General features: G+C 41.6%; 1 protein-coding gene across 5 annotated transcripts in view; it reads right to left on the reverse strand.

The window, feature by feature from the left end:
- Window positions 1-22,074, reverse strand: part of BRWD1 (bromodomain and WD repeat domain containing 1) — a 137,269-nt gene that overhangs the window by 6,555 nt on the left and 108,640 nt on the right. For 2 of the 5 annotated variants that reach the window (XM_053312930.1, XM_053312932.1), the window contains 8 exons: window positions 18,858-18,933; window positions 18,634-18,675; window positions 18,284-18,430; window positions 17,154-17,306; window positions 9,926-10,098; window positions 6,882-7,117; window positions 3,503-3,667; window positions 1,562-2,482 (listed from right to left, as the gene is read on the reverse strand). In XM_053312930.1, the coding sequence (XP_053168905.1) occupies window positions 1,562-2,482; window positions 3,503-3,667; window positions 6,882-7,117; window positions 9,926-10,098; window positions 17,154-17,306; window positions 18,284-18,430; window positions 18,634-18,675; window positions 18,858-18,933 (1,913 nt within the window). Of the gene's footprint in view, window positions 1-1,561; window positions 2,483-3,502; window positions 3,668-3,709; window positions 3,902-6,881; window positions 7,118-9,925; window positions 10,099-17,153; window positions 17,307-18,283; window positions 18,431-18,633; window positions 18,698-18,857; window positions 18,934-22,074 lie in introns of those variants that run through there. The other 3 variants (XM_053312931.1, XM_053312933.1, XM_053312934.1) reach the window with 3 other exon arrangements.

The following is a 22,074-nucleotide window of genomic DNA, read 5'->3' on the forward strand; positions in this document are numbered from 1 at the left end:
GTTTCTCGAGATCAATGACCTCAAAACAGTGGTACATCTGTTGGTAACCTCCAGACTTGACTTCTGTAATACGCTCTATGTGAGGCTGCCTTTGTATGCAGTCTGGAAACTTCAGTTGGTTCAGAATGCAGCAGCCAGGTTGGTCTCTGGGTCATCTCGGAGAGACCATGTTACTCCTTTACTGATGGAGCTACACTGATTGTCAATAGGTTTCCGGACAAAACACAAAGTGCTAGTTATAACTTACAAAGCTCTAAACGGCTTAGGCTCTGGGTATTTAAGAGAGCATCTTCTTCACTACGAGCCCCACCGCCCATTGAGGTCATCTGAGGAGGTCCGTCTCCAGTTACCACCAATTCATTTGGTGGCCACACAGAGGCGGGCCTTCTCGGTCGCTGCCCCGAGATTGTGGAATGCGCTCCCTGCTGAGATACGACCCTTCCCATCTCTGGCAATTTTCCAGAAACACCTGAAAACCCATCTTTTTGCCCAAGCTTTCTCAGCTTCCTAAAAAAAATTAGGTTCTAATCTCTGGTTTATTTTTAAATTGTTTGAAGTTTTTTGTATATGTTTTTAACTTGTTTTATGCTATTGTTAACCACCCAGAGATGAAAGTTTGCGGCAGTGTACAAAGCTGATAAAAATAAATAAATAGACAGATAGATAGATAGATAGATAGATGAATGAATGAATGAATGAATGAATAAAGTTTAATGTCATCTGCAAATCTGGCCACCTCACTGCTTACCCCAACTTCTAGATCATTTATCAATCAATTAAAACGCTCTAGTCCCTGTATAGAACCACACTTTTATTTATTTATTCATTCATTCAGCACATTTTTATACTGTCCAAAACGCAAGTTCTCTGGGCAGTTTACAAGACGACAATAAAAACAACCAATAAAAAGATTAAAACATTTCAACGATTAAAATTTAAAGTGTTAAAACTAATAAATTACAATTAAAATACAATTAAAACAATATCAAATTAAAAGCCTGGGTGAACTTTATACTTCCCTCTATTGTGAAAATTATCCATTCATACCTGACCTTTGTTTCCTGTTACCTGTTCAGCCAGTTACCAATCCACACATGAACCTGTCTCCTTATGACTGCTAGGTTTCCTAAAATCTTTTGATGAGGAACTTGACTGAATGCCTTTTGGAAGTCCTAGTATACTGTGTCACCTGGATCACCTTTATCAGACATGACTGTTGCTACATCCTCAGTGTTCCACTGACTGAAGGAATTAAAGTGTACTGTGACATTCTGGCCTCTATAAGGATTTGATTAAAAAACTGACTTTAAGTCTGTAATTTTCATAATTTCGTATACATCCCGTTTGATATTTTTAGATTCTGATTTATCTGTGCACTTAAGATAAATCAGTGCACTTGACTATTCTGGATGTGGTGGTGGGCAAAACTGGTAATGAAAGCAAACTGTTGAATATAGAACAGTGTAACTTTTGTGCTAAGTGAAGCTCCAAGGCAAAGCTAGAGTATACACAAAAATCACAGCACTGTATTTGAACATTTTAAATATATAAAATACATCACCTTTCCTGATGGGTCTCTTTCCCCTTTTTTTTGTTGCATCACTGTAGTTACTACTATCAGAGTCTGTTTCACATTCATTCGACGAACACTTAGAGCTATTGTTGGGTTGTCTTGATGTCTCCGAAAAGCCTCTGTTCTCTGAAAATGAAGCTCTCTCATCCTCTCTCTCAGACTCTGTTGTTTCTTCTGAGTCACTCAAAACTTTTGCTTTCCTGAAGTGAGCTGATGCCTTTTTACTAGCTGGTTTTGCTAAGCCATTGCATCTCTTTGGCTCAGAATCTTCCTCAGAGTTGCTCCTGGGATTATTTTTTTGTGCAGAAGACAATTGATATGAAGCTTTTTTAACATTCTCATCCTCTGACACATGGCTTTTGGAATCTCCTTCTGAAAATTCATCAGTGGACCTTATTTTTGGACGTGTACAGTGGGTAGTTCTGTGTGGCTGCTTATGGCCATTTACATGACAGTTCTTTAGCATTTTTTGCATGCTATGTTCAGAATTTGAACTTCCACTTTCAGATTCACTAACATGTCTTTTTCTAACAGCAACAGGAGGTGAACCAACTTCAGAGGTTTTCCTTTTGTTATAGCGTTCTACTTCTTTGTCACTTTCAGACTGCATAGAACTCTCTTCCTCAGTGTTGTTTAGCAATATTTTTCTGGCTGCAGCAGAAGCATTGCGATGAGGCAGTTTTCTGTTTTTGCTTCCAATACCAATACTCTCTGAGCTGGAGAGCTCCTCCTCTACATCACTCATTAATCTTAATTTATTAGCTGCCACAGTGGCACTTCTGCGTGGAATTTTTCTGTGCCGTCCATGTCTGTTACTTAAAGTTTCATGAGACTCTTTTGAATTATCAGCATCTCTCTCATATAGTCTTCTTTTGGTAGCTCTCTGGCTATTTCCATTCACTTGAGAAGCTAGACATTAAAAATATATGCAGGTATTTATTTACAAATCTTGAACACTTTAGAACACACACACTTTGCCAGTTCCTAAGTTCCAAGTCATCCCAAACTTTGGACGAAACTTTTTATCAGCTCTACTGTTGGATTCCTGTCCTCAGATCTTGCAGAGCTAAGATCTAACATCTTAGCTCTGCAACCACGCAGCATTACAGGGGAAAAACATTTAAGAATCTTGGTGCATTTATATTTAACGTTTTCCTTGCTGAATCTTTAAGTAAATGTAAATGGAGATTCCCACTCACCATCTAGTCAGCAGGTTTGTTCCCACCGCAATTCAAAAAATTGGGCAGGATGCAGACTAAAGTTAATAATGACTGCCCCATTGAAGTTGATCATATCTTTATATCTAACCTTTAAATCATTTAAAGGTTAATCATATCTTTAAATGATGCTTAGTCATGATTAACTCAGTCTAGATACTGAGACTCTTAAGGGTCATAGCTTCAAACTGTTTAGTTCGAGGTTATCTATAGGAACTCTTCCTGGTATATGACCAGCCCTGTATTATTAAGACATATGACAGGTTCCTGCTTCAAGTGTCTTTGCCATGGAAAACTTGGCTGACGAGTAAGTATGGTTGCATTGGTTTATCCTGAATATTTCAAGATATATTATCCCTTTATCTTGATCCATATTTATATATTTATCCCCCTTATCTTTTGTGAATTTGGCCTGCCAACCCCCCAGGACTGGCCTTGTGTCTCCAGGCATAGCAATTAGATTATATTTTTATCTACTGTCTACTACTACTACAAATGATCTACTGCCCAATTATTGGTTTTAATATTTTAGTAAGTTGAACTAATTTAGCAAAGTTACTTACATATTGTATTTATAGTTCTTTTAATGATCTTTTAAGCTGCCTTGAGGGACAATATTTCACCAATTATAAATCTCAAAGTACAGCTGCATTCTTGGGAGTACTGGCAGAATTAACTCTGGTTCTGATGTCGACATTAGTTGCATTCTTACCTATTTGCTTTTGCTGATAGATTCTGTTCCGAGTAACCCGGAAGTTACTACTTTTCCCCCTGGATGTTCCATTATGTAATAAAGGAGATAAGAGAGCTGAAGAGCGTTCCTTGCTTTCCTCTGAACTACTTGAAGATGAAGCTGTTGAGTGTTCCAGCTCACTTTCTGGAAAAGTTAGGCAATTGTATGCTAATCAGACTTCAAGTATTTTCCCACTCCAGTCTAATGTCTAGAAACTGTGCAGGCATGACAATGATGTATCTGAATTGTTCCATGTTTCATTGCTGTTTGTATCCAAAGCCATCGAAATCTTAATTTTAATTCAGTTGTCAAAAGATGCTAAAGTAAGTAATTTGTGCCAAGCTATATGGCTCTGATGTTCCTTGGTACTAAAATAAACTGAAAACATACATTACACTGACTACACCTTGTGTACATCCCTTAGCAATACACCTGTGCTTAGAGATTATGCAACCAATACAAGAATAAGGCTACTGCACCATCATCGTCATTTAAAAAACAACACCACAACTTTGTTATCCGCCCCATAACAAATTGTTCTCTGGGCAGCTCACAACAGAAGATTAAAACATACAATAAAAACACATAACACATAATCATGCTTCATAGAGTAGACACTTTTATAAGTATGTCAGATGTTATTTAATTTGGGTATTAAAAAGGACCTGACCATCTCTTTACAAGTCAAAATAGATAAAGCATATACTTTAAACTCATACTTAGATTTATTTGCTATATTGTATTAAATGGAGCAGTAAATGATTTTTTACTGTCGTATTAGTTGCACCCACAGTTAGGCCCAAACGTTTGCAAGAGTGCAAATGCCATTCTCAAAAAGATGCTCCCAAGAGTCAGTGGATCCTTGGTAACAATGTGGGATGTAAGAGTAGAGGTGTGCATGGAACCGCTCCAGGAAGTCCAGTCCGAATTCGAACTGAACCACCAGTCAAGCGAGCCGGTTTGTTAGAACTAGCCAACAGTTCAGTTCGTGCACTAGAACCAGGTCAAACTGTTTCAGCCCGGTTCTGCATGCATGCAAAGGGGAACCCTATGGGGTTGAAAAGGGTGAGTGGGGTGGGGTCAGAGATCACCTTACACACTGCAGCGGTGGCTCCACTAGGCCCATGGCACTCCCCCACCCCGCATGGGCTGGTGGAGGCCTGAACTGGGACCCTGCCGGCCTGCACTGGTGGGGCCAAGGGGAGCCACCGGTGACCTGCCACCGTGGCACATAAAGTGACCTCCTGCCCAACCTTTTCAACCCCTATGGGCTCCCCCTTTGCCAAACCGGGCTGAGCCATTTTGAGGAGGCAAGGCCAGTTTGAACTGAACCCAGTTCGATTCGAACAGGTTCCACACATACCTATCTAAGGGAGGAATTCTCAGGCACAGAGAGGAGGCACCTTCCACAGGCTCCAGATGCAATATGTCTGTGTCTGATTTCTGGGGACTCTCTCCTGTCCTCATAAAGCCTCCAGCTCCACATCCTATCTTATTTCCAAGAGTCTCCTAACTCTCAGAGGCAGCTTTTCAGGAAGATGGATCCCTTGGGATGCTGCACTAAAGTGAAAGGGTGGAGAACGTCCCTTGCACTCACTCACACAACAGTGTGAGCCTCGCTGGGGGTGCACCCATTCAATATTTTCCTGTAATTAAAAAACCACACCAGAAAACTTCATTTGTGAGTGCATAGTACATTCATATATAACAGCCCCCCCCCGCATCACCACCAATGCTTGCTATTATGATCACTTCTACTAACCCCTACTGAGCAAAGAAACATATTTTAAAGGGCGATTCTCTTATATTTAGCAGGGGGAGAGCAACTGGCACAGAATTCCTTCAGTGGTTATTGCCATTGTTTCTTTTTAGATTATGAGCCTTTTGGGGACAGGGGACCATCTTTTTCAATTATGTACTTGTTTTTCTATGTAAACCACTTTCAGAACTTTGGTTGAAGAACAGTATATATAAATATTTGTTGTAGTAATAATCTATTTTTTTAACTTTGGGAACTATAAAGTGGCATACAACAGATCAATACACCAATCCCAATAACTAACAGAACAATCTGCAGAGGTTCCATTCCAATCCATAGAGGGAACCGTGGCTGTCAGAACCGTGGATAGTGGCATAGTGGTGGTGGTAGTGGGGGCTTAGGTTCCTGTAGGCTGGGGAAGAGGGCAAAAAATAAAAAGGGGGTGAGATAAACTAAATAAAGGTAGTCTACTGTGTTCTGCGGGTCTCCCGCCTTCCACAGTCCCAAACTGGTCATTTTTCTGTAAAAAATTATGGAAGAAACTGGTTTTTTAGAGAATGCGCCACCTGCTCCCAAAATAGGTGCGAGAAGTTACCTCAGAGATCATTTCCAGCCATCCCAATAGCACAAATATGCAGAACTTAGCCCTTTGTGTTCAGAGTATGCCAAGGTAGGTGCTTATTTTGGGACTGTGGAGTGAGGACCACCTGTACATTTAAACCAGCAGGAGATGGGATATGCCCCCCTCCCCGACTACATTTCATTAAACAATTAGTGGGCTTTATGATGAATGTCTAGCTATTTGGTATATGCCAACTAATTTTAATTCCAGGAACTGCCATTTTTAAAGGAAATACAGTCTAGAAACTTAGTAAGTGAGAAAATTTAACCCTTGAAAGGATTCATGGTGGATTACACTCTGTTTGAGAAGGGGAACAAAACAAAACATTGCTTTATGCTTAAAACTATTTGCAGAGACACTATAAGAAGTATGAGCTTCGTCTACTATGAATACAGAAAAGACAGCATTTGTTCAGTCTCTATGGTCCCTTCCTACAAGAAATGAAAAGAACAGGTTCTGGTCTAAAGCATCTAAAGTGAAGCATTTCCACATTTTGTGGGGTTTCTTTGACCCCTAGCACCATAAGAACATTGTACTTTCAATTTCCTATGCAATGCAATAGGGATTGGCAATACCCCAATATCTAGATTAGCATAAACTGCAATTTTAAACAATATTACGAAGGGCCGGTGGATGAAACACAACAGGGCACTTAACCTCATTAAGGTTGAGCCTGCCTTTGAACACTGAGTTGCAGAACACTGAACACAAAGTTCTATAATTCCCATTCCACTCAGATGTGGTAAAATCCACACCCTGATTCCATCCAAGGGTTAAATTCTGCAAAGCTGAAGTATACGAGTCATATTGGAAGGTGGCACATTTTTGTACGGTCTGTTTTGTTGTCTCTGCAATTTTAACACTGTTAAGAGAAGTCTGCTTGAGTTCAGAGTAATATTATTATTATTAAAACAGAGGCAGAGTTTACAACTAGAGTAAAAGGTCCTTTTGAGTTAACAAGCAAACAGATTACTCACCTGATGACAATGTAGAACTATGTGCTACAGCTGCATTTCTTGTTCGACCTTTTCCCCCAAAAGATGATGCAGAGGTGGAGTCAGAAGATATGCCAGGAATACTACGACTGGAGCTGCTAGTATACATTTTATGGCTTGTAATACAGGAAGTTCGGCTTGAGGTATTTTGGTTAGAGGAATCTTCTGGCTCAGACTGATTTTTTGCCTGAGATTTACATTGCTTCTGCTTTGTATTTCTTGGCAAAGAGAATGAAAACAATAGGCAATCTACGAAAGTGGATTTGTTTAATCAAATTATGACAATATTTTAATATACGGTTAATGTTTTTCTTTTAATGGCTTTCCCCCCTCAAAGACTGCTAGCAGAATTTTAATATTTTTCAGCTTCTAACTGTAGTGGTATTGCTCTTTTCTTTATGAACCAATTGAAGTAGAATACATTAAACAAAGCAAAAACATATTTTTGCCATACAAGTGACATATTGTGAGGATAAACATAACCATGTCCACCGCTCTGGGCTCCTTGGAGGAACAACGGGATATAAAAATAAAAATAAATAATAAATAAAAATGGTACACAGCCCATACACACCTATACTTCATTTACATAACACTATATGCATCCAGCTCTACATGGGAATTGGCTTCTAGATTATCAGCAAATAAAATATTGAGAACTTGGTAAAAGCAAACAAAAATCAGTTATGAAGTCTGCCCCTTCCACACAAAAGTCTCAGAGACTGCTGAACCAATATGCACCACTAGCATTATTTATTTTGACAGCAAGCTTGATTCTGTTTATTTATTATTTTATTTATTTATTAGATTTATATACCACCCTTCCAAAGCGACTCAGGGCAGTTCACAGTTAACAGAATATTCAACTTGGACTATAAACCTAATATGCTATCTATATAAATCCCTACTCAGTCATGAAGCTTACTAGGGAGGAGAGCTGGTCTTGTGGTAGCAAGCATGAATTTGCTAAGCAAGGTCCACCCTGGTTTGTATTTGAATGGGAATTATAGAAGAAATTCTCCTCAGTGTACGGGGCCACTCTGACAAGAACAACTGAATGCTTGCATGTAGAAGGTTCCAAGTTCCCTCCCTGGCATCTCCCAGATAAGAGACTCCTGCCTGCGACCTTGGAGCAGCCACTGCTAGTCTGTACAGACCAGGGATTCTCAACGTTGGGTCCCCAGATGTTATTGGACTTCAACTCCCATAATCTCTAACCAAAGGCCACTGGGGCTGGGGATTATGGAAGTTGAAGTCCAATAACATCTGGGGACCCAACGCTGAGAATCCCTGGTATAGACAACACTGAGCTAGATGGACCAATGGTCTGACTTGGTATAAGGATGTTTCCTACGTTCCTAGGTGACTTTGGTCCAGTTACAATCTTTCAGCCCAAACTACCTCCCAGGGTTGTTGAAAGAATAAAAGCAAAAACCCTATTTATGCTACCCTAATCTTCTCAGCAGGTGCTACACATGGTAATCATTCAAATGATCAATATAAATACGACTTGGATCTCAACTTACTGCTCCACTCATGGGAGCTTCCTGTGCTAGTAGAAAGGGTCCCTGTGCAAGAGGAGCAGTAAGCTGGGACCTAAACCAATATATCATTAGTCATGGACTTGAAGTGTAAGGAAAAACATTTATTCATTGCCCTCAATTTACGAGACTCAGATTATGTTAGAGGAGTAGAACCAGAGGCAGTGAGTATGGCTTGCAATAGGCCTACAGATGGTACTCCACTCACTAAAATAGTGAAAACCCATTGCAAGACAGGGCTTGTTACAGATGGCCACTGAACTGTAATAGCTGATAAGGTTTTTCTGGCATTAAGAACTCACTTGGCTAGAGTAGGACCATTTATAGTTTATTTGTAGGTCATTTATAGTTTAACTAGTTTTCTGTGAAGAAAAGAGGCCACAGAACAGTGTCATGAACTACTCCATCAGAACATTTAAAAATCATAAGAAAGAGTAGGGTTGCTCTTTCTTATTACAGGCAGCAAAACTAAACAGAATAGCAGCCTTGCAAGCTGCACAAGCATTTAAGAGAAGCAGGAAGAAGTAGGTGGTGTATGATGAATAATGCTGGAAGTTAGACAAAATTCATGGATCTTGTCTACCGGCAAGCCCTTAACTAGTTTAGAGAGTCAAATCCCAAAGTGTCCATGTGTAGTAGGAAACTAGTACAGTAGAACTTCATTATTCAAGCTTCCACATATCCATGGAGTGCCCAATTGACACCTGTTTTCAATACACACATATACAATAGGGTTAAAATACACATATCCGTGGGTCCTAGAGGGTTGGAAGTGACTGCAGAAGTCACTTCCACCTGCCATTCTGTGGCCCATTTCTTAGGAAAGGACTCATATTTTCCATGTGGGGTTTTTTGCCATTTTGGGGGGCATTTCACAGCTTTGGGGATATTCCTAGACACATCCTGAGTACATGGAGCACGGTACAGTATGGAATTTTGTGTTTTTAAATGCTCCCTCCCTCTTTAAGCACCTCCATCCTGGAACCTAACCCCCCATTTCCCATAGGAGTAATGCCTTGTTACTTGTGGTTCCATTACTCGCAAGCTAATGGAAGTAGGAGAAGAACAGAACTTCCGCAAAGAATGAGGTTCTCCTGCATATGGTAAAATGCAATCAACATGCTAAATAAAAGAAACAGAACTCATTATGTTGGAACAAGATATCTGATGCAGGGAAATTTACAGGTGGTAACAAATACAAGTCAGAAGTCTGGACAGTTTAAATAAAAGAGCAAAGCAACCACTCTTAAACTGACTTAAGCTAAAGCAAATGGGGCAAAAAAGTCCATATGCACAGACATTGAAGCCAGCTTCGACAAGAAGCCAAAACTTCCATCAGCTAAACACAACTGATTATATTAACCATTTTATTCTATCACCTCCTCAAAGTTATAGCTAGTAGGAATGCTCTTATGAAGAAATATTACCCAACCTGTTAATGAAGAAAATCCCCCAGCTGAAAATGGAGCAGGCTAAAGAATTTACCTGAGTGTTTTAGTAAAGTGATGTTCAGATTTACTTCGACTTTGTAACTTCTTATTGTATCTCTGGCTTCTCTGTAACCTTTCATTTTGTTTTTGTCCAGTTCTAAAGTCAAAGATTATTCTTCTCATTTTTTCCTCAAATAGTGCAGATAACCTCAGTGTCATACTATATATCTGAGTTGGAAAAGGCAGATTAAGGAGTTAAAGCACTTTAATAAAATCTATTAAAATTAGAGATCCTAGTGACCCTATGTGGCTTTTATTTTCTATTCTAGTATACAATAAAATGTGGTACCATACTAAAAAAAGTGAAGAAGAGATAAACAGGTTGTGCACCTGTAACTTATGATCTGGAGGTGATCCGTTGTATTCATAATGAATGGGTTCTGCACCTGCGCAGACTTCATGGACAGATTGACAAGCTCCTCGCTACGCTTCCAACTGTCCTGCACATGCTCCCGTTATTTTCGGCAGTTGGGGCACGTTCTTGCTCAGTTTCTTGCAGACCGCCAAGTGTTGACGATCCTCTTTCTTTCTTTCTTTCTCTCTTTCTTTCTTTCTTTGATTGCGGGGAGGTCTGGGTGGGATTTATAAATACAATGGATCACCTCCAGATCATAAGTTACAGGTGAGCAACCTGTTTATCTGGATCGTGATCCGCTGCATTCATAATGAATGGGTGATTAGCCAGCTTCACATTTGGTGGTGGGCACAGTAGAGCCTGTCCTTATGGCAGTACCTGTTTCAGAACATTCCTTCCAAAACTTGCCTCCCTTGTAAGATGCAAATCAATGTCATAATGCTTTATAAATGACTGGTGTGAAGACCATGTTGCCGCCTTGCAGATTTCTGCCATTGAAATTCCTGTCAGATTGGCTGTCGAAGATGTATAAGCCCTCATTGAGTGTGTCTTAATGGCCTTTGGAGGTTCTTTCCCCTGATTTTTGTATGCTAGCCTTATCAGCTGGACTATCCACTGGGAGAGCCTCTGTCTTGACACTGGCTGCCCCTTGGACCTCCCCTTGTGCACCACAAATAACTTGTTCATCCTTATGTCTCTTGTCACATCTAGATAATACAGCAATGTGCAGCGCACATCCAAGGTGCATAGCCCTTTCCAGTGCTGATTCTGGGTTTTGGAAAAGGGTTGGTAAAACTATATCCTCATTTAAGTGGAATTCCGTTAATACTTTTGGTCTGAAACGTGGATCCATTCTCAACAACACCGTGTGTGGATAGAACTAAGTCAGCTCTTAGCGCTGCTAATTCACTCACTCACTCACCGTGCCGTAGTAATTACAACTAAGAACACTGCTTTTAAAGTCTTCATTCACAACGTCGCTTAATGGTTCAAATGGGTGTTCAGTGAGGGCAGCCAGCACTAAAGACAAGTCCATTGCTGCATCGGTCTCCTTACAGGTGGGTACAAGTTATTCAAGCCTTTTAGGAATTTCTTACATTTCTGGTGGGAAAACACTATTGTGCCATCCCATCCCTTGTGTTCAGATGATATCACTGCCAGATGGACCCTGAGGGACGTGTTTGCCAACCCCTCCATCTTAAGAGTTGTCATGTAGAGCAGGACCTGCATAACTGTTGCCTTTCTTGGGAAAAAGCCCTGCTTTCTTGCATACAACTTGAATTTTCTTCACTTGCTACTATAATTGCGCCTCGTTGAGCACCTTCTATTATTCAGCAGAATTTTATCTAGTAGCCGATTCTCCACGGTATCAACCTTAGTGTTCCTACTTGTAGGTGCTGTAGTGACCCTCCGTCCTGGCTCAGCAGATCTGGCTGGTTCGGGAATTTTTGATGCCTTACGTGAGTGCCTTAGTAATAGGGCAAATCACAGTTGTCTGGGCCACCATGGGATTACCAGAATTCCCCTTCCGTCATCCCTTAACATTTGTGATAGGACTCGAGTTATCAGTGATTGCGGAGGAAATAGATAGAACAGGCCCTTGGCATACATATTGGAACGCATCGCCCAACAAACCCCTGCTGTGTCCTGCACATGAGCAGTATCTCTGACATTTTTTGTTTGCAGCAGTAGCACACAAGTCTATTGCTGGCCAAGCCCATTTGTTGAAAAACATTTTCAAATATGTGCTGTTTAGTTCCCACTCATGGTGTTGGTTCCTTAGAAGCATGCGACTGAGCTCATCCACCTGCAGATTGTCTTCTCCCCTTATATGTATTCCTGACGGGTGCATGCTCAGACTCACACACCAGTTCCACAAATGTTGGCTTAGGAGGCAGAGGAAGCGTGATACCGTGCCTCTCTGTTTGTTCAGATATGTCTCTCTGTTTGTTCAGACAATACTGCTGTTGTATTGTCTAGATGAACCTGCACCACTTCTCCCTGGAGAAGTGGTCTGAGTGCCTTCAACGCCATGAAAACAGCTAAGAGTTCAAGGTACTTTATATGCCTTTGCTTCTGTTGCATTATCCATTGACCCTGCACTTGATGGTCTTCACAATGTGAGCCCTATCCCCACAGAAAGGCATCTGTTGTCACCCAGCGTGTGGGGAACTTGGTTTCGAATGGCATTCCAGGCTACAGATGTGAACTCACAGTCCACCAACCCAGCATCTCCATTACTTCTCATGGTAGAGTGAGTAATTTCTGCTGGCTGTCTTGGTTGGGGCAAAGGTTTTTTTAGATACCACATTTGCAAAAGTTCTCATCCGCAAGCATGTGTTGCAAACTGGAATTGCAGGACGCCATCAACCCCATCAGCCTCTGGATCACTTCTGCTGGTTGCCGAGGTTGTTTGGTGACCTAGTGTATTAGGTCGCTTATTTGCGGGAATCTTTCCAGTGGCAAATAAGCCCTCTTTGTTTGCATATCCAGCTCCACACCTATGTAGCTTATACGTCTCTGTGATGTTAAGCGTGATTTCCCCCAGTTTACTTTGATGCCTAGGTCCTCCAATAGGCATAGTACAAATTGGATTTGCAAAAGTAATTCAGGAGGTTCCAGCTCCCCCCACTGGCCTCCCTTTATTGCCACCACCAGCCATTTGGCCAGTTCTTTTGTTCACGCCTTCCCCCTCTGGCATGGCAGCCATTGTGGAGACCGCCACTCCTGCACAATTGGCCTCTACATGGCCTGGGTCATGCAGAGGCCAATTGCGCAGGTGCGGCGGCCTCCAAAATGACCACCGTGCCAGAGGGGGAGGGCCCAAATGGGCCAGTGGCGGCATAAAGGGAGGCCAGCGGGGGGGGGGGCTCCACGAACCCACCTGAAGGGGGTAAGTAAATTTTTTAATGTATTTTTTAAAGAATTCCAAACCCACCCACCCCCAACCAAACCAAACGGGGTGTGTGTGTGTGTTTCAAGGGGGTGCTGGACCAAACTAGCCCGGTCCAGTTTGGGTCCTGACTCGAACTGAACCGGACCAGCCTGTTTCGTGCACACCCCTAGTTACTTGTGCTACTGGTTGTGTTTGCAGTGGATGGATCTAGCCATCAAAGAGTTTACTTGTTCTGATCACGATTTTGTTTAGTGTTTAGGTCCTTCTGGTGATGCCCAAAGGTCTTATTTCTTTGATAGGGCCTGTATTGTCTTCTAGAATCTGTTCTGTCTTGTTGCCTGTATAGGGTTCGATATTGTTGTTGTTGTTGTTATTATTTTTACATTTATATCCCGCTCTTCCTCCAAGGAGCCCAGAGCGATGTACTACATACTTGAGTTTCTCTTTCACAACAACCCTGTGAAGTAGGTTGGGCTGAGAGAGAAGTGACTGGCCCAGTCACCCAGCTAGTTTCATGGCTGAATGGGGATTTGAACTCGGGTCTCCCCGGTCCTAGTCCAGCACTCTAACCACCACATTTGTGTTTGATGAAGCAATAAATGTTTTTGCCATGTATTCTGATTTTTTCCATGTTTCCATTGTTGTGTCAGTGGATTCCACAAAGAGCCCTTTTCCATCGAATGGTAAATGTTCCATTCTGTCCTGCATTTCTCGTTGCAAATTTGTGCAATGCAGCCAAGCATGGTGACGCAGAGTTACAGCTGTTGCCATTGCTCGATTCTGTCTCTGCCAAATGCTTAAATGTGCTGAGTAGCTGCCTAGTCACAGCAGTTGCCTTTTCATATGTCTGTGCAAACTTGTTCTGGAACTCCTCCGGTGTCATTGTAGTTGGGTCCTGGAAAAGTATATCCTATAAATGATGTCCATATCTTGCTAGACAAGCAGAATAATTTGCTATCTTAATCGCCAAGCTGGAAGTAGCATATATCTTTTATCCCAATACATCTATTTTTCTACCTTCCTTTGCAGAAGGAGTAGTATGCCTCTGCCCCCCTTTCGAAGAGGCTGCACATTTCACGACCAAAGAGTTTGTCACAGGATGCCACATCAGTAAGTGTCATCCTTTTCTTTGTATAACTCCTCTAATTTCCTCGATGTCTGTGTAGATATTTGCAGGACCTCCCACGCTGATTGTGCTGCCTTTGTGATCGCAGGCAGCATGGGGAGTGCCACTGGGTGTGTCACCCTTGCCTTAGCCATCATGTTATAAACTGGATCTTTTAGATCTACTTCAGGCTGCTTCAGTTCCAACCCCAGAGCCTCAGCCATTTCCCTTATTCACGCATGATAGGCTTTCAGCTCTTCTGAGGGCAACAAAGACTTCCATCAGTGGATCAGGTTCATCGCGACTTCCATAATCCATCTCTGACGAAGCTGTGGTGTATCCATTCCTTTCATCTTCACCCCCATCTTCTGGGGGTAAGTCCAGGAGTGCTTTCTTCCTTGCTGCCTTAGGTTGCACTGGCACTTGTGGCTGCTCAGGTGGAGTCAGCATTAGACTAGCAGTAAACGCCACTGTGGGCACTGTTTCTGGTTCTCTAGCAGGTGCTGGAGTTGTATGCAATCCCACATGCTGCACCTTTTGCAAAGCCTCTTGCTGTACTTTCCAAATTTGAGAATTCTGCATAATCAGCCAGGTAGACCACTGTAGGGGTGTGCCGAAAGCCGCAACTATGAGTAATTTGGCCACATCGTACACCCTCCAATATACAGTGTATATACAATATACACCCTCCAATATACAGTGAGTTGCAGCATACTGTAATGGTGACTTCCACGGGGCATAGCCTGATCCTGGGCATGCAAAGAGAGAGATAGGTCTTGACACATTTGTTCGGTCCACCATCTATCTCAATGGTAATATTAGCCATATTGGATTTGTAGTCATTGGCATCAGGCGTATAGGGTTAAATGTCAGCGGCTGTGTTCTTACTGGTAACATTGATGGGGTTTTCGGTACCGGTAGCGTTCCTTCATCAGCGTTGTGCTCGATATCGAGAGCCCCACTCGTAAATCTTTGGAAAGTCGAGCCAGATGGTTTACTATCAGGGGATTCTAGGATTGCAAGCAGTGATGTTGTTGTCTTTGGGTCTAAAGCAACATCCTCCTCTCCTGCTGCCTCTTCTCTGAAATCTACACAATCTGCTGCCTGGTTGGTTCGCTACAGCGTTCCTGCTGGTGAATGTATAGGACTTTGTAGGTGAATGTATAGGACTGGGGATAACTCTGTTGGTCTTCAACGCTCTGTTAATGTCGATACCGAGGACAATACTGTCTTTGCCGCCATAGGCTTCAGACTCAGGCAAGTCTATGTCAATGGTGCTATGCTTGACACCAATGTCGATATCATAGTGCCCGGTTCCTCATCCAAAGTTCATGTCGTTTGCACCGCTGTTGGCGATGGCATACTTCTCTTGGAGCTTGCTTTCTTCATCCGCTTTCTAGAAGGGAAGTCCTCCTCCTCCCCTTCTGTGGAAGAATGTCTGTTTTTGATGTCAGTGGCCTCTCTTCTCCACCATCTCTGAGCGCTTGAATTCTTTAGTGGCTTTAGACTGCGTTGTAGCAAGTTCCACCAGAGGAGTAACATCGACACACGATCCTGTGTTCAATATTGACCTTTATGTCAAAGGGTACGTCAGCCTCGGTGGAAATGCTGCAGCATACAAGGCTGCCCTTAGTTGAACTGCTCAGTTCTTTAGTGTTTGTTTTGAAAATGAGCAGCATATCCTGCACAGCGCTTGATTGTGCTGCTCTCCTAAACACAGCAAGCACACTTCATGACTATCTGTAGTCGCTCAGTTTATTTTCTTATTTATCCGGACAGAGTTATCGTTATCCTTGCCAGTCTTTAGTCTTTTCCATTTAAATCAAGTTTTTTTTTACTGAGGAGTAAATATTACGAGGTGTAGATGCTTAGGCGGTCTAATAGAAACTGAGCAAGAACATGCCCCAACTGCTGAAAATAACGGAAGCACATAGCACGTGCAGGGCAGTTGGAGGCGTAGCAAGGAGACAGTCAATCTGTCCTCAAGGTCCCTGTGCAGGCGCAGAACCCATTCTTTATAAATGCAATGAATCACAATCCAGATCTTGGTGTTTTCTGAACTTAATGGAATATGTGGATTTATTCACTGTTGTGGTTCAGATAACGTGTGGAGTCAGGACTGAATCCTGGTTTCGTGCTATTTCCTCTAACTTTGGGAATGATTGCTCTCCTTTGGAAACCCAGTTTCAGATTCTGGTTTACTTCAAAACTTTGGGTAGAATAAGCTACGACTGCCCAGTTTAGAGATTATGACAGATCCCAACATGTTCTAAGATGCAACTGGAAGTAGAATAATATCTACCATCATGCAAGAAGGGGAGGGAGGAGCACATATACCTAACCCTAGGACAGGATATGCTGAAACAGGATTCAATCCTGGCTCCATGTGACCAGGGCCATTTTCATAAGATGCTGCTTTAGTCAACTATTCATAATCCTTTGGCATTCATCAACCTCTCAGTGGTTGTGATTAGCATTTGTATAGGGTTAAGCACACTGGAAACAAATCTGGAGCAGATTTCTTATTTTCCTCTATAAACAACTATCTTGCTTGATTAACAGCTTAAATTTAGTTACAATGTTATTAGTATTCAGAGTTTATTTATTTGGGATGCAAACTAATAAACATGAATATATGATTTGCAGGGTTTCAGTTACCATGGAACTAACATGGATCATTATAGTCCATATAAGTCTTGTGACAGATTCCTTTGTTTCCTCCATGATAGATTTTGTTTTTGAAGAAAGATTTGTGATAATATAACATCACACCATTAACTTATCTTTAGGCCCTGGTTCTCAGTTTATTTTCTTAACTTCTAAATAATTGGAACATATGCTGATTTGACTAGTATGGTCAATATTACCTTGGACCTTTTGTTTGGGGTATATGATTTAGCATTGCCAAATATTAATCTGATATCTTTGCACAGTTCCATTGGTGTATCATAGTTTCCAGCTTCTAGCGTCTCCTTCACTGTACCCAAGTCCATTGGTGTGTCTATAATCTCCCTGTAGTCCTATGTATAAAGACACATAATAAATACTCCATTATTTAAGTTACTTGGGGGAAAAACACTGATGGGGTTTCTCTTATACAGAAGCGTAAACCTGTGGATACAATTCAGACAGGAGTTTGAACTGTGTGAAAAGTTATCTGAGGCAATTCTAGCACTTTAAAAGGGAGATTACATAGAAGCCAATATGAACCAACACTGATTTTGATGTTAACATTTTACATGTCATCCTCTATAAACAAAGGAATCACATCAGAACACCAAATCCACATTAATTATCAAGGAAAGATGTGTGAGTAGGTGAGATTATTCTCTTGTTCACATATATCTAGTCCTCAAAATTCTCATTAATTTTTCTCCCATATATATATATATATATATATATATATATATATATATATATATATATATATATTATTCTATTACCATTTTGCTAAATGATTTTCATAGGAATCAACCCAGGGAAAGATAATTTTTGAGATTAAGATAAAGTATCAGATCTAGTTTTCAAAAGTTCCTAGTTCTCGTGGTTTTGGGGAAACAGAGGGGAAGAAACAGTAATTTTCCCTAAAGACTCAGAAAGGAGTGGTCAGGGAGTGGGGAGAAGAAATTCCCATGCATTATGATTTCAAGCCCTGCTTATATGTGGGCAGTAATGCTAATCTGCTTTAGTAACCATTAGTACAAATCAGACTGTAGTCAGTTTTGGGAACTTAATCTGGAATTGTGGAAGCCACCTTGTAGGTACCTTTTCCATTAGGAAATTCAGCCTAGAAAACAGAAAACATTACACCTCTTCTATGGGAATAGTTATACCACTACTCAAAAAAATATTGGTAAAATAAAGGTTGGTTTACGCAAATAGTGCTCTCAGCAAAACCTAGTACTGTTGTGAGAGAAATAGGATAAGAATAGTAAAGTGCATAACAATTGTACACTGAAACTTATAAAAATGATACATACTAATCACTGTAACTTACAGGGTACTGATCCAGGTCAACTGGTTGTCTAAATGGCTCAGAATCCTCACACTGGAAAATTAAATTTACAAGTTCCATACACTGCTTCTTCCAACTATTTTCATCATAACTGAGTTTCACTGTGGTTTTCCTCTTCAAGGCCTGTCTCTTTAAAACAGAAATTCAATATTCCTAAGTACAAAACTATATAAGGAATAGTTCAAATTACCTGCCAAGTCACTAGGATAGACATGAATAAGCTAATATTTAGCATCCATCCATTTACTACCCAATAGTGTTGTTATAAAACTGCTACTATCTTATAGATTGTATGGCAGGAGGAATATTATGCTTAAGGCAGCCCAACTTACTTTTCTGGAAGATGCTCTTGGTACATAGGCCTCTTCATCAGCCTACAAAATGGACCAGACAAATCTATTTTCAAAAAGTTACAATTTATGTAGAGGCAAGAACACTATCCTGTTCAATGACTTTACAATATTAAATCCACAGTGACATTACTAAAGGACATTACTATGGCTTGTTAAAGTAAGCTAATAGCCAACTGCACAAGATAAAAATCAAACTTAATTACCAGATCATCAGCATCTATGCTGTCCTCGTTGTTTGTAGCATTGCACAGCTCAAAAAACTCTGTATAATTAGGATTCCTAGAAAATAAAACATGCATAGTTGTTGGCCATTTCCAAGACTGCAACACACAAAATTTGAAATTAATTTTTCTAAGTCAACAATTTATTCGAAACATTTCAAATAGATACAAGAGATATAAGAGAAACATTAAGGGAAGCTAAAATCAGAAATATTCACACATCCTGTATGACCACAAACACTCCTGAAAAAACAGGTATATCTATTCTGAACATGGACCCAAAGATACTTTTATTATGTTATTGATTTACAAGCTTACAAATTCATGTCTAAAGAATGCAGTTACACTTATAGTAAACATGTAAATAAGTGACAAAATGAAGTAAGACAATTCAAACATTGATTTAATTTTAAGCAGCAAGTTCATACAATTTATTCTTCAGCTTGAAAACAGGAAGGACCTCTTTCTTCGGGAATGGACCGGGAGGCAACAAGCAGAGGAGAGAAATCCAAGGGGATAGGTAGCAGAGTTAGATCCAAAAAGGGCCTGTTCTCGAGCAGCCAACTTCTGGTGGCAGCAAGGCTGGCTGAGCAGACTGGGCCAGGCAAAAGAATCAACCTGGAGGCTGGAAGCGTTCTTGGCACGCAGAGCAAGACACTGCTAAGTGTAAAGACAGGTGACAAAGCTAGTGTCCAAGTTGTGGGTGACTCGCACTGGGATCCAAACGGAACACACGGGGAGCACACTGAGCCCAAGTGGAGCACACTGGCTCAAGGACCCAGGGGCAATTAAAATCCAAATTGTGTCTAGGGGGGACATTCCTGCTGTCCTTTCTTGAATAGGGCAGTTCTGGGGAATCTCAAAAGATCCCATTGTTTGTTTTTCCTGTGCTAAGTTACAACAAAATGCTTGAATGGGTCAAAAACACCCTTGAGGCAAATGGAATTAGGGAAGTGCGAACTGGTTCAGGTTAGAACCGAACACACACACACCCCCGGTCTGGCCAGACCAAACCTAACTCCCTCTCCAGTTCACAATTTAAAAACAAAACAAAACAACACTTCTTTTTTTAACCTGTAGCCCCTTTGGGGGGCTTCCTAAAGGCCATGGTGGGGTCTGCAAAGGTTCCCGTTCCCCCTGCTGGCCTCAAGTCACCACTGTAGCCCGTTCCTGGCTGATTTTTGGCCTGTCCAGGCTTGTAAAAATTGGCGCAGCGGCCATTTTGGAGGCTGCCGTGCACGCACAAATGGCCTCTGCGGGGCCTGGCAAGGCCTAGGGCGTCACAGGGACCATTTGAGCATGCATGGTGGCCATTTTTTAAAAGTATTTTTTTAAAAACAAAAATGACCGCTGGAAACAAAATGGCTGCCGTGCATGCTCTAATGGCCTCTGCGAGGCCTGACATGGCCCAGGGCCTCACAGAGGCCATTTGAACATGCACAGTGGCCATTTTGTTTTTGGCGGCCATTTTTTTAAAAAAGATTTATTTTTAAAATGGCCACTGTGCATGCTCAAATGGTCCCTGTGAGGCCCTAGGCTTTGCCAGGCCTCGCAGAGGCCATTTGAGCATGCACAGAGGCCTACAAATTGGCCACTGTGCCAAAAATCAGCCCAGGACGAGCTGCGGCTGTGACTTAAGAGGCCAGCAGGTGGAGGGAAAATCTTTGCAGCCTCCCCGACCTATAGGAAGCCCCCTGAAGGGGCTACTGGTTAATTTTTAAAAAAAAAACTTTTTAAAAATCACAAAACACCCCCCCCCCCAACTGACCAGGGAGCGGGTATTTGGGGGGTGCCGGACTGAACTGGCCTGGTCAGGTTCGGGTGCAGTTCGCACCCAAACCAAACCGGGCCAGCTGGTTCCATGCACACCCCTAAGTAGAATGATTAGACATGCAAACACTGTATCTCTTTAGGTCCAGAGAACCTAGTAATCTAGTTAGTCTTTTAATTAGCACATCTGAGTTTCTCTTGTCCTTTTGCTTTTTTCTGATAGGGAAAGAATTTGCATTGCAGAGTCTTATCTGACTTCCTGCTGAGGTAATTGGTTTTTAGCTCCTTTGAGGCAACTATGGATGGGAGGTCAATCATGCAGAGCAATCATGGGAGGTCAATCATGCAGCAAGACCTTGAAGGGAGAGTTAACTCTGGCGAGTTACCTTTGGGAATCTACTTGGGTATCCCAGCATGGGGAAGGCACGAAGCTAGTTCCCTTTCAATTTGGCTTTGGCAGCTGCTAAATCTAGGGGTAACTGTCCCACTGCCTACTAAGTGACTGATCCCAAATATGCCAACAAACGGAGGGGCTCACGATCCCATGAGGTTCCTAAGCACGTCAAAAGTGAGACGCATATGCCTGCAGTCTCAAACACAAGCAGAGAGGCTTCTGGGAGTCTACAGAAGAGCAGTGCTAGCAACAATAGATAGCAGCTTTCTTTTAGATTGAAAATTTGGCTTTTTCCAGTTGATCTGGATGTCTAGAAGACCCAATAGTTTTAAGATGTATCTGAGCTGGGTGACCAATGAATCTCTGTCTGCTGAAGTCACCATCCAATGGGCCAGTTATAGGAAGATGGAAATATCCTGCATCCTCAGATGTGCAATTATTGCACTCATGCATTTTGTAAAGTCTCCAAGTGCGTTTGAAAGGCTAAATAGGAGAACAATGTATTGGAATGAATGACTGTCTAGGGTTAACCTCAGACACTCTGTGTCTTGGTCTAATCCTTATGTGAAAGTAAGCATCTTTCAAATCCAATGTTGCAAGCCACACTTCCTCTGCCAAAAGGGGGAGAATGCCTTGCAGAGTTATCATATGGAACAGTTTTGGTTTAATAGAATTGTTGAGTCAACTAAAATCCAAAATTGGTCTGAGGCCTCCATCTCATTTTGGGACCTGAAAATATCTCGAATAGAAACCGTTCCTCATTTCTTTTTTAATAACCAGTGCTATCGCACTCTTCTCTAGAAGCTATTTCACCTCCTCTTGTAAGGTAGAAATTGGGTGAGTATATTTTATCCTCCAAAATATGGGGTGGTGGTGAATTCTACTGCATACTCAGTTATGATACACAACACCCGGTTGTCTGATGTAATGAGAGTCCATGTTGGTAAGAAGTAGGTGAGTCGGCTATCTGAAGGGTTCTCAGAAGACTGCAGATCTATAAAGAAGGGGTCAAAGGTGTTTAGATTGATCTTGCTG

The sequence above is a fragment of the Hemicordylus capensis genome, chromosome 3 (assembly GCF_027244095.1).
Source record: "Hemicordylus capensis ecotype Gifberg chromosome 3, rHemCap1.1.pri, whole genome shotgun sequence".
NCBI lineage: Eukaryota > Metazoa > Chordata > Lepidosauria > Squamata > Cordylidae > Hemicordylus > Hemicordylus capensis.